Genomic DNA, 18,098 nt, shown 5'->3' with positions numbered 1-18,098 from the left:
AACTTTGGTTTTAAACGGATCACTGCAGCTGCTGTGTGGAGGTGCCTGGGGCAGGGGCTGAGAGACCTGGACCAACTGGAGAAGGCGCTGGATCCTGGGTATGTTTGAAGGCAGAGCTAAAAGCATTTACCGATGGGTTAGGTGTGGGGTGTGAGTGAGAGAAGAGGGGAGACATCAAGGACTCTAGGATTTTGGCTTGAGCAACTAGAAAGAGAGAGTCGTCAACAAGGGCAGGGAGGGCTGCAGGTGGAAAAGGCTTTGGGGCAGACCAGCAGCTCCGGTATGGGCATCCAGGGAAGATGGGTGGGCCGTCGGATGCAGGAGTCCGGAGTGCTGAGGGGCAGTTGGTCTGGGAACCACCAGCATATAAATCACATCGTATGTGATCACCCAGGGGGTGAGGGTAGACAGAGAAGAGCTGCAGGGCCTGAGACCCGTGGCCTTCCCAATTTGAAACTGTATACCCCGGGAAAGACTATGTTCTTTGATGCAGTCTTGTGGGGGCAGAACTATTATGGGAGGTCGTTTGATTAGGATGTGACCCACCCAACTGTGGGTGAGACCTTTTAATTAGTTTATTTCCATGGAGTTATGACCCTGTCCATTCAGGGTGGGTCTTCATTAGATCACTGCAGTCCTTAAGAGAGCTGACAGCCCACACAGATCCAGACGCTTGGAGATGCTGGGAGATGCAGACAGACGGATGTTTGGAGATGCTAAGCTAAGAGATGATGCCCAGAGTTTGCTCCAGAGAATCTAAGAGAGGACCCCCAGATGCTTAGAGAGAAATGCCCCAGGAGAACCAGCAAAGAGCTAAGAGAAGCTAAGAGAGACAGAAGCCCAGAGACATTTTGGAGAAAGTCATCTTAAAACTAGAACCTGGGAGCAAAGGACCAACAGATGCCAGCCACGTGCCTTCCCAGCAGACAGAGGTGTTCCGGATGCCATCAGCCTTTCTTCAGTGAAGGTATCCTCTTGTTGATGCCTTAGTTTGGACACTTTTATGGCCTGGGAACTGTAAATTTGTAACCTAATAAACTCCATTTATAAAAGCCAATCCATTTCTGGTATTTTGCATAATGGCAGCTTTAGCAAGAGTTTAGACGGAGGAGGGAATGGCCAGCGAAAGAGGAGAACTGAGAGTGGATCTCCTGGAGCCCAGGCGAGGGTGTGTTTCAGGACAGGTGACCAGCTGGGCCAAATGGTCAGTGGAGAGCCTGATGGTCACCGGTCAGTGCAAGACGAGGAACGATGGGTGGGCGGCCTGGAGGCCTTGGTGACCTGTCAGGAGGCTCTGCAGTGAGGTATAGGTGGTAGAAGCCTAGTCAGAGCAGGTAGGAGAGAACAGGAAGAGAGTAATTGCAGACAGAGGGGAGAGGCAACTCTAAAGGGGAGAAATGGTGCAGGGAGTGTGGGGTCAAGAGTTGTGTTTTTTTTTTTAAATTATGGAAGATATGAAAGCACATCTGTATGCTGATGGGAATAATCTACTAGAAAGGAAAACATTGATGGTGCAGGGGAGAGGGGGCAATTGCAGAATGATGGCCTCGAGTAGGTGTGGGTAAGGGGTGACCCAGAGCACAGAAGGAGGAGGTTACTTGCGGTTATGGGCTTTCTCGCTGGGAACAGAGCCCAGACCGTTGTCAGAAAGGTTAAATATTACCCCTCGGTGCAGAGCGATCCGTCTCCTGCAGAGACTTCTGGGTCTGATGAACCCCCGGTCTTGTTCCTGCTTGTTCCCGGGAGCCCTTCCCTTGCTGTCTCCCTCCATGTGGCTGTGGGTGAACCACTCGCCCTTTCTGGGCTCAGTTTCCTCTACTGTAAAATAGAACAAAGCAATCGGCCCGCCCTAACCTTGGCAGGGCCCAGAGACAGGGATGCATGTGCTGGCCCGAATACCACTTGTCTAAATGTTTACAAGTTACAACCAAAGCCAAGCAAATACAGTGGTACCTCGGTACTCGTCATTAATTGGTTCCAGGAGGTACAACAAGTACCAAAAATGACAAGTACCAAACAAATTTTTCCCATAAGGAACAATGTAAATAAATTTAATGCATTCCCAAACCAAAGACAGTGCACATTTTTTTTTTTTTTTCACTTGGCAAATGTTTTATGTAAACACATACTTAACATGAGTTAAAATCATTTTGGAAATATTGACATGTGGAAATACACATGAATAATCAGCCCACTTACAGGCTAAAAGATACAATATATTTTAGTAGAAAACAAAATTTGCTGAACGTGAAGTTATTCAAATTGCAACTCTCATAGCAGGAACAACAGCCATATGCCCAGCCATATGCAGCATTTATTAGTATTTACCATGCAGTATGCTAAATGTTCTATAAGCATTAAGTTTAATTCTAGGAAGTAGGAACTGTTATTATTCAAATTACATAAATGAAGAAATTAAGGTGAAAAGTTACTTGTGCAAAGTAACACAGCTGGTTAGTAGCAGAGCTACTAAGAGCTGTGCGATCCGGAAAACTGGGCAACCCTCCAGTTCCTGTTTTCTTAAGAGTCAAGAACAGGAATAATTGTTGCTACATCTGTCATAACAGGGTTACTGTGAGGATCATATGAAATAATGTCCTATCATTACACTGTAAATACCTAAACTATTACATACCTAGTTAACCTAGTTATCCAAGTCTTCTTGAGGCTTCTATTTTAGCTTTATCCTGCTTCCTTTGGCTTATCTAGTTATGTTCAAGAAATTCTTGATCCCTGTAGCTGACCACTCTTTTACCCCATTTCCAAGATTTGCTTCCTTGTTTTCATCTGTCTGCACTTCTTGCTTTGATCTCATATATTCGACAGTGCACATTTTTAAGCCAATATGTAAAAAGATACGATTGTATATCATTACTGTACATGAAAAATAAACCTAAAAATTAATAAATACTTAGATTAAATCAAATAAAAACTTCACTTTACCTGTTCTGAGAAGAGTCCATGGCCTAATGGGGTGGTGGGAGGAGAGGTTACATGGAGAGTTGCTTGGAAGGAGATTTCCCCTCCGATAGAATATCGGGCACTTGCACCGCAGGTGCTCTTTCTCTTTTCTGCCTTTTTTCGACTTGCACCACAGGCTCTGACGTCCTCTTTTTCAGCTTCACTAAAAACTTATCCAGTGAGGACTGCTTCTGTCTTCTTTTCAGAATTCCTCAAAAATGTGAAATTCTTTGGTCACTCAATAAATTCGTATTTCTGCTTGTCAGAACTTTGTCTGGATGGAATTTCTCCACAAAGTTTTGAACTTCTGTCCATTTTGCACACATTTTTTTTTTTTTATCAAGGAACTGGAGACCTCCTCCCTTATCTCGTCCTCACCTGAGGAAATCTCTTCAGCCACCTCTTGCTGCCCCTTCTGCAGCTCCTGCAGCTCCTCAGTGTGAGCTCTTCACCATGTTCCTCCACTAACCCCGCAACATCAGCCTTTTTATCACTTCTTTATTCTGAATGATGGTGGAGACCATTGTTCTAGGCATACCGTGTTGCCTAGCAAGATCAGTAGTGCAAATACCATTCTCATGGTTGCCTATTATTTCTTATTTTTGCTTGATGGTGGTGCAAAGTAATTTTCTTTTCTGCTCAGCGCCCTCACTGCTCATTTTTTTAGGACCCACGATGAGAAAAAAGGGCAAAAATACACAAAATGACCACAGACACTAAGATAAGACCCCAAGAGGATGGTATTCAAGCATACCAGTGTGAAGGCCGAGGGCCCGGGGTCCCCCACTCCTCCATGACGAGATACACGCAGCTGACCTCTACAACTTTCTGTTTTCTGAGTATCGTTCTGTACGGGGTTTCCAGGCCCTGACCTGAGTTTGTCTGTTGAGTATACTCCTGGGAAAGAAGTAATCCAATAATTAATTGGTATTTAATGAAGTTAAGTAAGTATTCAATGCCTGTTTAAGTCTCAATTGGTGTGTTACTTAGATATACTAATATTTAAGGCCAGCTTAATTGTTAATTGTTGTGTTTGCTTTAATCAGTCATACGCATGTTACTTAAATACATAAGTGTTAAGTGTCTGAATTGTTAGTTGGTTTGTTATTGCATTTGTGTTCTTCAAGTGCTCCTGGTTGATTACTGATTACTGACATTCTTTAGAATGGAAAATTCTAATTCTGGGAGCATTCCTAAATGTAGCCTTTTGGACTATATTTTGAAAAGTTGGGAAATTTTTAGCTATGAACCTATGAAAAACAAGGAAGAGTTTATTTCTGTAAAACAGTCTGGGCTCCATATGATTTAGAATCAGGGGAGAAATGGCCTGAGAACGGCTCTGTAGAGAAGAACCCCGTATTACAGTTCGAGTTGTTCTGCAAGAGAGAGCAGAAATGGGATGAGGTGATGTATGTTCAATCCTTTATTTGTCTCTCCCAGCAATCAGTGTGGATAAGAAAATGTAAAATTCAACCTGTAAAAATTAGTGGAAGATCCATTAGAAACTTTATTAACTCCTTTACCATCTCTCCCTGTACTCTGTAACCGAGGGGCCAATAGATCAGGAGAGCAGGAAGCCCCCTACCCCCTCCGGCTCCTCCTCAGTATCCCTCTTTATTTGGAGGTAAAGGACCCTGTTCTAGTTTGCTAATGCTGCCAGAATGCAAAACACCAGACATGGATTGGCTTTTATAAAGGGGGGTTTATTTGGTTACACAGTTACAGTCTTAAGGCCATAAAGTGTCCAAGGTAACACATCAGCAATCGGGTACCTTCACTGGAGGATGGCCAATGGTGTCTGGAAAACCTGTGTTAGCTGGGAAGGCACGTGGCTGGCGTCTGCTCCAGAGTTCTGGTTTCAAAATGGCTTTCTCCCAGGACATTCCTCTCTAGGCTGCAGTTCCTCAAAAATGTCACTCTTAGTTGCACTTGGGGTATTTGTCCTCTCTTAGCTTCTCCGGAGCAAGAGTCTGCTTTCAACGGCCATCTTCAAACTGTCTCTCATCTGCAGCTCCTGTGCATTCTTCAAAGTGTCCCTCTTGGCTGTAGCTCCTCTTCAAAATGTTGCTTTCAGCTGCACTGAACTCCTGTTATGTCAGCTCATTTATATGGCTCCAGTGACTCAACTTAGACCCACCCTGAATGGGCGGGGCCACACCTCCATGGAGAGTCATCACCCACAGCTGGGTGGGGTGCATTCCAAAGAAACACTCAAAGAATTATAATCTGATCAACACTGATAACGTCTGCCCACACAAGATTACATCAAAGATAATGGTGTTTGGGGGGACATAATACATTCAAACTGGCACAGACCCTGAGATAGAAATGGTTTCCCTATTCTCATACCCGCCAGGGCACTCAATTTGTCCAGGGCTCCTCCCCAAAACCAGCAGCAGAGTCACCAGCAAAACTTCCACCCCTCTGGCAAGTGCCTATGAGAGTAGATGGACAGGGGGCCCGAGAGGATTTATATTTGAGCACACCAGTGTGAGGACTGGGGCCCCCCACTCCTCCATGATGAGATACAGGCAGTCGCCCATGTGACCAGGCAACCGGCCCCTGCCCAGGGGGGGAAGCATTAAACTTTCCTCTCCTAGGTGACAGTGTGATTGTGAAAACCCTGTGGATCGCACTCCCTTTATCCAGTGTACGGATGGATGAGTAGAAAAATGGGGATAAAACCTAAATGAAAAATAGGGTGGGATGGGGGTGGTGGTGATTTGGGTGTTCTTTTTTTATTTTTATTTTTTATTCTGATTCTGATTCTTTCTGGCGTAAGGAAAATGTTCAAAAATAGATTGAGGTGATGAAAGCACAACTATAAGATGGTACTGTACACCATGGATGATTGTATGGTATGCGAATGTATCTCAATAAAACCCAATTAAAAAAAAATTTCCCTCTCCTAATCACTGCTAGTAACCAAATTTCATGAGACCTTGTTGTAGCCAAATCTTGTGAGAAACTGCATTGTCACAAACCTTTATAAGCCCCCCCGGCACTCCTCTCTCTCTTTTTCACACGTTCACTTTCTGTGGCCGCCACAACCGTGAGACCATCATCTCCTGCAAGGAGGTCCCAATTATACCCTTGTCCACTTCCGTGCCTGGTGTGCTCTTCCGTCTCAGGGCTGAGCTGGGTTGGAACAACCAGAAAGGATGAAAAAGTAGGGTTCAGATTAGCGAGCTTCATGTTTCTATTTTCTGGGGTTTCGTGTGTGCCTAACTTTCTATTTGTGTCTGCTGTGTAATGCATATTTTCCTACCTCTGGAAGGTAATACCAAATTGGCAAATAAAAATTCTTAAAAGAACTCTCTTCAAATTGGTTAAAGATAAATAAGCACATATTTATATATAAATAATAAATATTATTATTTATATAAAAATAATATTTATTTAAAAATTAGTACTCCTGGGGGTCCCAAAAAGAGAAAAAGGGAAAAAAAAAACCCTCTAGGCACCAGAGTTCAAAGCCTTTGTTTTTGTAATTACTGTAAAGAAACCTGGATATTGGAAAGAAACCACCCCTGGAATTTCCTGAGGGCAACAGAGGGCCACCTCCGGGAAAGGCAAAGACTTTTCCCCAATTGTCGGGTCACAGCTTTGGGTGAAATAGATCTGTAATTGGAAACAATTAAAAGAAGGGCGTGGGAACTTGCGTCAACACTAAGGCCTCCTTAGAGATCTTAAATCCCTCTACCCTCATTTAAAATTTTAAGAACCAGGCTTCTTTCTGTCTCACCTGTCCCTGCCCCCAGGGCCTAACCAGCTAAGGCAGCTAAAGGGGAGGGTGGGGTGGGGAAAGATCGAGGAGGGTGGGCTTGGTTTAGAAATCTTTCTACTGGACCTGGAGATTAGAAAGGGTAGGCACAGAGGAAATGTTGTGGAATAGGCCATGTCTGTTCTGAGAGAATTCCCCAGTTAAAATTTCTTTTTCCAGTAATACCTTTGTGACAGTAACCACAGTAAACAAATCATTATTAAAATATAAATAGCCTTGGGGGTGGGGTAATTGAATAAGACCTAATTGCAACATTTCAGTTAGGTAAGAGAAAAATGTCCTTCAGGGCTATGGAAAAGTATTCCTGGATTTATGCTCGGGACAAATTAAACAATTGTTGTATATTTTCCAGAGTTTGATGCTTTTGAGGTTGTTCATAATTTTAAGATTGAAAAGAGATTTTTTTTAACCTCCAATAGAAAAAGGAACATTATATCTATTAGCTCTTTAAGATGGTGAAAAATGTAAGTTTGTGTTAATGAAATTAAATTATTAGCGTGACAAACTATTTTAAAAATAATTATGTTTTGTAGGATGTTCAAGGACAGTATCAAAGATCTTTTTGGTAACTTAAGGTCTTTGGGTATGTAAAGTATACAAGATTTGCTCTGGTAAAGAAAGGGGTGTAGTTTTGTTTTAGAGAATGTGTAGGACAAAGCCTGGGTGAATATGGAAAGTTGTAGAAGGGTTGTGAAAGTGAATTCTGATGGTCATAATCTATGTTGACCAAAAATTGGATAGGCTCGTTTATAATATTTTGTAAGCGCTTTTTGCATCAAATTGTATTCATACAAAACTGAGTTTTCTCTCTGTTATAATAATGCAGATTATTGGTCTGATCTTAATGAAAGGTGATAAAAAGTTTTTCTTAATCATCTGAGTATTCTGCCTAAGTCAAAGACCCTATGTCACATCAGAATAAAATTCCTTGTTGAGGTTTATGTTGACCTTATCATTCTTTATTTTAGAAGACTTTTTGTTGTCACTTTGATTAAATAAGGAACCATATATTGTTTCACAGTAACCCATTTTCCTGTTCAACATCATGTTCAAACCTAACAACTTTTGGCATTTTGCCTTCCCAAAATCGAGCCCTGAAGGATGTCTTTTATTTCAAACTTTTGCAAAGGATTTGTTCTTTTACCTTGTAAAACTGAGGTGATAATACATAGAAGTGTTTTGAGAGGTAGTAGAGCAAGTAAAAGGTATTTTCTATCCTTCTGTTAGTTAAATTTGTAAGAGTGAAATGCTATTCATATATTTAGAGATTGTATAAAATTCCCAAAGATTTGAAAATGTTCTCACATGTCCATTTTAAAGCCTGATACTGATACAGATCACGGAAACAACCAAATTTGCTTGTCAGTTATGCCACCGTGTTCTAATGCTTCTCTAAAAGCACATGTTGTCGGGTGCTGACAAGATGGCGGCTGGTGGGGTTGTTGCTGCGGTGCCCAAGTGCCGGCTTCTGCCCTATGCGCTACACAAGTGGAGCTCCTTCTCCTCCACTTACCTTCCCGAGAACATTTTAGTGGATAAACCAAATGACCAATCTTCAAGGTGGTCTTCAGAGAGCAACTATCCTCCTCAGTACTTGATTCTGAAGCTTGAAAGGCCTGCTATAGTCCAGAATATCACATTTGGGAAATATGAGAAAACTCATGTCTGCAATTTGAAGAAATTTAAAGTCTTTGGTGGAATGAACGAAGAAAATATGACAGAGCTATTGTCCAGTGGCTTAAAGAATGATTATAATAAAGAAACATTTACTTTGAAGCATAAAATTGATGAACAGATGTTTCCTTGTCGATTCATTAAAATAGTTCCACTATTATCCTGGGGACCCAGCTTTAATTTTAGCATCTGGTATGTTGAGCTGAGAGGCATTGATGATCCTGATGTAGTACAACCCTGTCTCAACTGGTATAGCAAGTACCGTGAACAGGAAGCCATTCGCCTTTGCCTAAAACACTTCCGACAACACAACTATACAGAAGCCTTTGAATCACTGCAAAAGAAAACCAAGATTGCCCTGGAACATTCCATGTTAACAGATCTTCATGACAAACTGGTATTGAAGGGTGATTTTGATGCTTGCGAAGAATTGATTGAAAAAGCTGTAAATGATGGCTTATTCAATCAGTACATCAGTCAGCAGGAATATAAGCCACGATGGAGTCAAATCATTCCCAAAAGCACCAAAGGTGATGGAGAAGATAACTGACCAGGAATGAGAGGGGGCCATCAGATGGTTATTGATGTTCAAACAGAGACCGTTTATTTGTTTGGTGGCTGGGATGGAACACAAGATCTTGCCGACTTCTGGGCGTACTGTGTGAAGGAGAACCAATGGACATGTATCTCTAGAGACACTGAGAAAGAGAATGGGCCTAGTGCCAGATCATGTCATAAAATGTGCATTGACATTCAACGAAGACAGATCTACACTTTGGGGTGGTATTTGGATTCCTCTGTGAGGAACAGCAAATCCCTGAAAAGTGACTTCTATCGTTATGACATTGACACAAACACATGGCTGTTACTAAGTGAGGATACTGCAGCAGATGGAGGACTAAAATTGGTGTTTGATCATCAGATGTGTATGGACTCAGAAAAACACATGATCTACACCTTTGGTGGTAGAATTTTGACATGTAATGGCAGTGTAGACAACAGCAGAGCCAGTGAACCACAATTCAGTGGATTGTTTGCTTTCAACTGTCAATGTCAGTCCTGGAAACTTCTTCGAGAAGACTCCTGTAATGCTGGGCCTGAGGACATCCAGTCTCAGATAGGACACTGCATGCTATTCCATTCAAAAAATCGTTGTTTATATGTATTTGGTGGCCAGCGATCGAAGACCTATTTGAATGACTTCTTCAGTTATGATGTGGACTCTGATCATGTAGACATAATATCAGATGGCACCAAGAAAGACTCTGGAATGGTTCCAATGACTGGATTCACACAGAGAGCAACCATTAATCCAGAACTGAATGAAATACATGTTTTATCTGGACTCAGGAAAGACAAGGAAAAGAGGGAATAAAATGTCAGAAATTCATTCTGGATTTATGACATTGTGAGGAATAGTTGGTCTTGTGTCTATAAGAATGATCAGGCTACAAAGGATAATCCAAGTAAAAGTCTCCAGGAGGAAGAACCATGTCCAAGATTTGCCCATCAGCTTGTATATGATGAGTTACACAAGGTTCATTATTTATTTGGTGGGAATCCAGGAAAATCCTGCTCTCCAAAGATGAGATTAGATGACTTCTGGTCGCTGAAGTTATGTAGACCTTCAAAAGATTACTTACTGAGGCATTGCAAATACCTCATAAGAAAACACAGGTTTGAGGAAAAGGCCCAAATGGATCCCCTTAGTGCTCTGAAATATTTACAGAATGATCTTTATATAACTGTGGATCATTCAGACCCAGAAGAAACAAAAGAGTTTCAGCTCCTAGCTTCAGCTCTGTTCAAATCAGGTTCAGATTTTACAGCTCTAGGCTTTTCAGATGTGGATCACACCTATGCTCAAAGAACTCAGCTCTTTGACACCTTAGTAAATTTCTTTCCTGACAGCATGACCCCTCCTAAAGGCAACCTGGTAGACCTCATCACACGGTAACTGAAGAGTCACTGGACACAGAAATGGAGAACATGAATCTGCTTTCAGTATTTTGGATTTCAACTTTACTGACTGAAAATTAGGTTGCAGTGATTGAGGACTGCACCAGAATTTTGAAGGGATCTTTATCATCAGAAGTTATAACCCTCTTCCTTCACACCTGACCTCAACCCCATTCTCCTCCCATTCCTAAATTAGGCTAATAAAGTAAAATTGATATACTTTCCATTTAAAAATATATATATATTTTTTCTCAAAAAAAAAATAAAAAATAAAAATAAAAGCACATGTTGTCAACAAAATGGGACTTTAAAAGAGAAGCAAGGCAAGTCTGTAATTTATATTCTACCTGTTAATTAACATAACTGGTAAGTGTGTAAAGCTGAGACAGGACAAAACTTCTGCTATGGTTTGTGTTTGATGACCCCAATATAAGTCAACTGTCAAATGTTTTTATTTCTGGAAATACCTTCATTTAGAAAATACTGATAGGAAAATTAGGACCTAGATTGTAAACTCTTACAGCAGTCACATTTGATCTTGAACTTTAATTGTAATTTCTAAATTCTGAGATGCTTTGCTCTCTGTGTATAACCTCGTCAGTCCCTGGAACTTTGGGTATCTGTGTGACACCTGAGACTCAGACACAGAGTTCGGCAGCTCTGAAAGTCAGCATTACCCCACACAGCAACTGCTAAAGAAGCTGAAAAAGACATCAGTCTTCAATTAGAGATGTGAATGAAGCAGATCTTGTTAGGAGTAAGGTGAATCAGAAATCAGGGTACAAGATGACATTGTCAGTATTTTAAGACTTTAATTTCCTGAGACCAAATGAAGAAATATGTATTTTGTCCAAAATTTAAATTTTCTGTGGCACACTAATTTAATTTGTCTGGCCAGTTTATTTAAAGAACTTGATTCATCTTTATGTGGCATGGAAGCTAAAATAGAGAATGAGATCTTACTATTCTGGACAAGTTGATGTCATACCCTTATTCATTTCAGACTGTTTTGGGCATAAAATGAAAAAGTATTTGCAAGGTCTCTTGAGGGACTGGGGGAAGAAAGCACGGAACTAAAATTGCCCCATCTGAGGAATTCCTGCTATTCTCTTAAGCAGTAGGGGCCCCCAATTCAATAAGCCAAGCCCTCGATCTTGAGGCTTGCACTTTTAAGACTTATTTTTGTAATTGAAAAGCTAAGCCTACTTATAATTAATGCCTAAAAGTCACCCCCAGAGGACCTCTTTTGTTGCTCAGATGTGTTCTTTCTCTCTAAGTCAAATTCTGCAAATAAACTCACTACCTTCCCCTCTACGCGGGTCATGACTTCCATGGGTGCAGGTCTCCTTGGCAACGTGGGATTGGTTGGCCAAAAGGGGGAAAAGAAATGAAACAAAGTAAAGTTTCAGTGGCTAAGAGATTTCAAATAGAGTTGAGAAGTCACTCTGGAGGTTGCTATTATGCAAGTTTCAGCCAGATATTACAAAATGCCACCGTATGCCAAGCCCCAAACTACAGTGTTCCTGAAAACCCTAAAGAATACCCTGGGATCTATCTGAGAGTCTATAAAAGTTTTACTTATTAAGTTTATTTTTCAGAAAGTTAAAGTCTCTGGTTTGTTCCCATGCCAGTTAAGCTCTCCAGGAACAAACAGTTTCATTCCTTTACCCCATAAGGTTTCACCCTTTTCAGTACAAAGAAGTTAGCACAATCATCACCTAGATATCCCTCAAGATTGAGGAATCGACAACAATTAAAGGAAAGAATTGCAACCGAGAAGTTAATAATTAACAAATGCTGATGGTTACGGAATCATTATTTCGATGTTTTTCTTTCTGTGTTGTAGAATAGGCAGAAGTTAATACCTGACATTACTGAAACTTGACTAGCCGCCCCCTTGTTACTGCCTACTATCGTAAGGGTTGTTGTCTCAGCCCTGTTTACAGTTGCTTTAGTGATGTTTACTCTGGGTTAGCCTCAGCCCTGTGTGGACCAAATATTATAATGGTTTTCCTAGCCTGGCCCCAGCCCTGTTGTGAGAATGAGATTAAGTTTAGCTTTCACACAGGACAGGTGTGCCTAGCAGGGTGGGGCAGTTAAGGAATTGGTAGAAGGTTAAAAAGACAAACTGTAATCCACAGTCAGTCCCCCTGCTTATCCGCCCACTATCTACTATCCTTGCAGGGTGGAGCCTCAGAATAGAGGTTCTCAAAATAGCCTCATAACTTTTTACCAAACTAGCCCAGACTGGCTCTAAAAGAGGCCTGGGCATAACCAGTATAGTGAGGGGTGGGGATTTGTTCCAACCATTCCTAATGTTGCAAATTTGTGCCGGAAAGGTATTTCAAATGTTTCCAATTTGGGCGGGCTGCATGTTTCAAATTTGCGTGGGCTAGTTAGGCTTGTGGAATAGAATGTAACCTCTGAAGTATCCAGCCAATGGAGAAACAGGGGAGGGACTTGCGGTTAGGGGTAGGGAATAAATACTGCTGGGTCTATTATTCTGGGCTCCAACCCCACATTTTGGTTGGGCCTGTTCTTGCAAGATGGTAAATAAATTCTTTTCTTCTCCACAATCGGGTGAGCATTTATTCCTCTTTAGGAATAGTGCTTGTTTCTCACACTGTGTACTTAGTATTGTAGTGGTTATCCTCGCCTAGTCTCAGCCCTGTTTATACTTACTACTGTAATAGTCACAACTCCATCCCTCCTGGTTTGGATCCACGAAACCCTGAACTCCTTAGACTATGGGAGGTAGTGTTTGCAGCCGATAGTCCATCTGCTCTCCTGCTGCGTGCATAGCATTAAACGCTTTCTCTCTTTGCAGCCCTGGTGTCACCGACTGGCTGTTTTCGGGCAGAGACGGACCCACGAGCACAGTGCCGGGCGCCTCGCAGGTGCTTAGGAAAAGGCAGCTACTTTCATTAGTTGGTTTTCTACTCCCCGTCCTCACTGAGGTGGGCAAGACCTCCCACGGCCGGGCCCCTGCTGCCTCTCCACCCTCGCCCTTTCGCCACCTGCCCCAGACCCCGAGTTCGCGGACCGTGCCCCCTGTCCCCCTGCTCCCCAATCCACCGAGCCGCCCCCTCACAACGGCCTCCTGCAGCTTCTCCCACTCAGAAAGCCCTTCCTCCTCTTGGCCGTCCCGCAGTTTCTGCTCCCTGTTTCAGCATTTGCTCCTTGGAGAAGTCTTCTTTGATCCCCCTCTCCTTCTGGCCAGTGCTGTTAGTCAGTCTGTCCCTCATAAGAGGCCTGGGCTGCAGGCTGTCCCGCCGGGCTCTGGGCACCTCAGGCGGGATTTCCTTTGTTTCCTTCGCTGCCCCCTCCTCCCCCGCCTGCCCAGCCTGGCGAGCAGCCACCGGCCAAGGTGATGGTTGAGCTGAGGAATCTAACCTGGTGCTCAGAAATTCCCATGGAATTTTCCACTGAGATAAGTCTGGGGTGCCAGCTTCTAGGCAGACAGACCCATTCCTGCTTATCTCGAAGGCCTGAGGTGATAAGGGCATTCTGGAAGGGCACAACTGAGATAATGATCAGAGGATGAGTTTTATCCTTAACTGCAAGGAGGCTCAAGGCCCAGGTGGGGGTGGGGTGGGGGATGGGTCCCCCCCTTACCCCCCCAGCCTCCCCCCATCCCCACCCCGGCACATCACGGGCCAGATCTGGGTCACTGGCTGCTCCTACCAGAAAGGAGGTGCAGGCACTTCAACAATCTGAACAACACTGGGGGTTCACTTTAGAAGAAACAAGGAGGTACAGGTCTGGGGTCTGCACTTCCCTATGTCTTCCATTGTATACATCAGAGGTAGAGGAAGAAGTATGCTCACACTTACCATCTATTCACCCTGACAACTGCTTCAGGGGGTCAGCCTTCCCGTCAGTGACCCCGGAAAAGCAAATGGGGAGCACATATGAAAAGCTGATGTGGCTGGAAAGAAACCCAAGGAGCATGGGCTGTCTTGGGGAGCAGAAAGTCCCCGGTCATTGCAGATATTTGAGCAGAGACTGAGGAATGGGTCGGCAGGGGTCTTGCAGTGATGCTTCAGATGCTGAGTGGGCTCAGAGCAGATAACCCCAGGGCCCTCCCGCGCTGAAATTCTCTACTTGGCATTTCTTTTGCAAGCTCATTGTGTGCAGGTGAGTGTGTGTGTGACTGCAGGTGACCTGATTGCATGGTGCCGGTGAAAACTCTGACTTTTAATGTAGAGGATACAATGCCAAGAGAGAACTTTAAAAATTGGGGTAACCATATAAAAGTAATATTCAATATGTAAGTTGATTGCTTATGGACTATTTTTTTCTGATTCCTGCTAAAAGTAATGATGACTGTGGCTCATAAAGAACCGTGTCCCTGTAGGCTTGGGTGTCAGGATGTCTGTGCTGTAAGTTTTCACCCGCTCCATCATGGAGTTTTTTGTGCACGAGCCTGACTCCGTACGTCCACAGGGAAATGTGCCTTCTGATTTAAACCGGAGCGCCAGGTTTCTCTCATGGAGGGAGACTCTCTTTGCACAGTTAGATGATGGAGCCACAGAGGCCACTGATGAATCGGATGTTTGGGGCCAGCTGGTCCGACTGCCTCGATTCTAGGAGAGGAAGCAGACATCAGGACAGGGCGTGGTTTGCCCGAGATCCCAGGGGGAGAACGCTGCACATTACAGGAAAAGACCTGCCCAGGGCACCTTCCTGCAGAGCACCCATCAGGAGAGCAGTGAAGTGGGCCCCCAGCCCCTCTGAACATTGGGGTTTGGTCTCTCACTGCATCCCTGGGCCCTGCAAGCTGGGAAGGGAGTTGGGTCATTTGGGCTCAGCCCGAGCTCCAGGGCTCCCACACTCCCCTAGTGGGAGGCTTTGGTTGGCTGTTCCCTGCCCCACTAGCCGTGTGCCGTGCGCAGTCCTTCACTCCCAGGGGAGTGCCTCTCTGGTTGATTTTTTGAGCCCAGGCACTGTGGTTGCAGAATTCCAAGATGGCCTGTGTGCAATCCTGTCCCGTTGGGTACGGGCAGGAATGCCAATATGATGGATGTCACTCCCATGATTAGGTAATGCTACATGGCAAGGGGAAGGCATTTTTGCCGAAGTAATTAAGGTCCCAAATTAGTTGACCTCCAGCTAATCAAGAGGGAGATTATGCTGGGTGGGCCTGACCTAACCAGCCGAGCCCCGTAAAGGAGGGTCCAGCGGTCAGCTTGTCCAGCCGGCTGTGAAGAAGTAAGCTGCCATGTCGAGGGGGGTTCCTGTGGCCAGGAACTGTGGGCCGACAGCCAGCAGGAAATCGGAACTTTGATCCTACAACCACAATGAAATGAATCCTGCCAAGGACTCCATGAGCCTGGCAAAGGGCCCTGAGTTCCAGAACGGAATGTGGCCCAGCCAGCAGCGTCACTGCATCTCTGAGCAGAGGACACGGCTCAGCCGTGTCCCAACCTCTGCCTACAGAAACTGCAATAATTAATGTGTGTTGTTTCAAACCGTGCTTTCCTCTGAGCTCCAAGGCTGGGTCCTGACGTCCCCTCCTCCAGCATGAGACCCAGCACCCCCACAGGGGAAGGGGGCTGGGAGCATGGGGAGGGTGGAGCTTGTCATCCTGCAGCCCAGTGGGTCGGGGACCCTCACCAGAAATGAAGGCGGGTGACGAGAACATAAAGCAAGCTAGAGCCTCTTGCACACTGATTTTGTGGAGCGAGATTCACAGCTGACACATCCCCACCCCCAGTCCTGCTGGGGGACTCCCCAAATCTCATCTTGAAGGGGCTATTCCATCAGCACCAAGCCAGGAAGATCCAGGGCCAGGGTCACGTAAAGAATTTGGGAGGACAGGGAGGCTCTGCCCTCCCACTCCCAGAGGTGCCCAGTGGGTGAGAGCCCAAGGAGAGTCGCAGGGCAATATGGGGCTGAGGGCATTTGGGGAGCACAGAGCCCCCCCGCCCACCTTTCCCCCCAGGCTTGCGGCTGTGTGCCCCCTGGACTGGCACCACCTGGTTGCCTCCGGGTCTAGAGCCGCCTGGCAGCTGTCTGCGGAAGGAATTGATTCATTTGGTCAAAATATTTTCTTCTGTTCTGGGCCATTAAGTTCAAGGGCAACAAAGATTCAATCCTGCTCCAAGGAACACGGTCAGCACCAAGGCTGGGCCTGTAACAAAGCTGGTTCCCAGCCAGTGTTGCCCGGGGAGCGGGAGGGTGACTTCCGGGTGGCCATGTGCCCCGGTGACCTGCTTTCTGGCCCGGCCCCCGGGACCTCGTGAGCAGGCCTGTCCCCTGGGCCCTGCCCCCGGGCCGTGAGCCTCCAGGAAGGGAAGAGGCCAGGTTGGTGGCTGAGCTGGTGGCCCACCTGGCCCAGGCTTCTGCTCCCCCCACCCTGCCCTGTTCCAGGAGGGAGCTGGGCACCCGCGGGCCCCTGCTGCGGGAGGGGAGCCTGTCCCAGGCCAGCAGGAGGGGCAGGGGGGCAGAGGGGCCCTGCAGGACCCAGTGATGACAAGGGATCCTGAGAGCCACCGGGCTGGGAGTACGTGAGTCGACGTTTCAGCTTCTGTGTGCTTGGCAGGGGGTGTGTCTCTGTGTATCTGTGCATGTCTGCGAGTGCGTGCCCATGTGACTCTGAGTGTGTCTGTTGTGTTGGTGTGTGTGCCTATGAGCATGTGTCTTTGTGAGCATGTGCCTGTGTGTCTGTGAATCTGTGAGTGTGAGTAGGGTCTGTGTGCCTCTGTATCTGTGTTTATATCTGTATGTGTGTCTGTGTGTGCATCTGTGTGTCTGTGTGTATATCTGTGTGTCTCTGTGTGTCCTTGTGTCTTTGTGTGTATATCTGTATGTGTGTGTATTTGCATCTTTGTGTCTGTGAGTATGTCTGGGTCTGTGTGTGTCCTTTTGTGTCTGTGTGTTTCTTTGTCTGTGTGTCTTTGTGTCCTTGTGTGTCTTTGCTGTGAGTGTTTGTGTGTCTGTCTGTGTCCTTGTGTGTGTGTGTGTGTGTTTGTGTGTCTGTGTCTGCCCGTGTGCGGTGCCCTGCCTGTTTGCCCCGTGGAGATGCCGTCCCCCAGGTGGCCTCTGACCACCCCCTCCACCTCCAGGGCTGCGCGGGTGCAGCGTTTTCAGCGCGGGCGGGGCCCTGCTGCTGTCGCTCCCCGGGTGTCCCTCTGTCCCTTCCCTCTGTGCTTCCTCATCCCCTTCCCAGGTGCTTCCTGGGTACCCATCTCTGTCCTCCGTCCTCCCGCTGGAAGGTACGGCCAGGGTAAGTTACAGAAATGAGCTCTTGTGACAGGGGCAGTCCGGTGAGAGAGAAGGGACGTGAATAAAACAATTACACAAACCAGCAATCAAGAACAGATCCTTTCAATCAAGAAGGGCCTCGTGTCTGTTTTATTAAGGGCTCCTGCAGGGCTGTCACTGCAGGGCAAAACATCACCAACCTGGGGCTGCAGCAACAGGAGTTATTTGAATTTGGAGGCCAAAGTCAAGGCCAAGTGCTGGGCAGCCCCCGTTGCCTTTGAGTCTCAAGCTCCTGGCGGGGGCTCGGTGGCCACTGGGCTCTGCCTTGTCACGTGGCAGTCTGCCTCTTCGGTCCACTCCTGTGGCTTCTGCCTCTGAGTCCAAATTTCCTTTGCTGATAAGGACTGTCCCACCCTCATCCAGTTTGGCCTCCTCCCAATCAGATCTCCAAGGATCCTGATCCCATTTATAAAAGGGCCCACACCCGCGGGACCGGCCTCGGGGCTTGAGCCCT

At 45.7% G+C, this 18,098-nt stretch overlaps 1 protein-coding gene across 1 annotated transcript; it reads left to right on the top strand.

Moving 5' to 3' along the window:
- Positions 1-8,168: 8,168 nt before the first annotated feature.
- LOC119543867 (muskelin-like) lies at positions 8,169-18,093 on the top strand. Its single transcript, XM_037848689.1, is given in 5 exon segments — positions 8,169-10,372; positions 13,206-13,275; positions 16,751-16,883; positions 17,446-17,595; positions 18,008-18,093. Coding segments are annotated over 5 exon segments (2,643 nt in total).
- Positions 18,094-18,098: the final 5 nt, after the last annotated feature.

Source organism: Choloepus didactylus, chromosome 9 (assembly GCF_015220235.1).
Source record: "Choloepus didactylus isolate mChoDid1 chromosome 9, mChoDid1.pri, whole genome shotgun sequence".
NCBI lineage: Eukaryota > Metazoa > Chordata > Mammalia > Pilosa > Megalonychidae > Choloepus > Choloepus didactylus.
The sequence above is the reverse complement of the archived record's forward strand: the minus strand, read 5'-3'. Positions and strand labels throughout refer to the sequence as shown.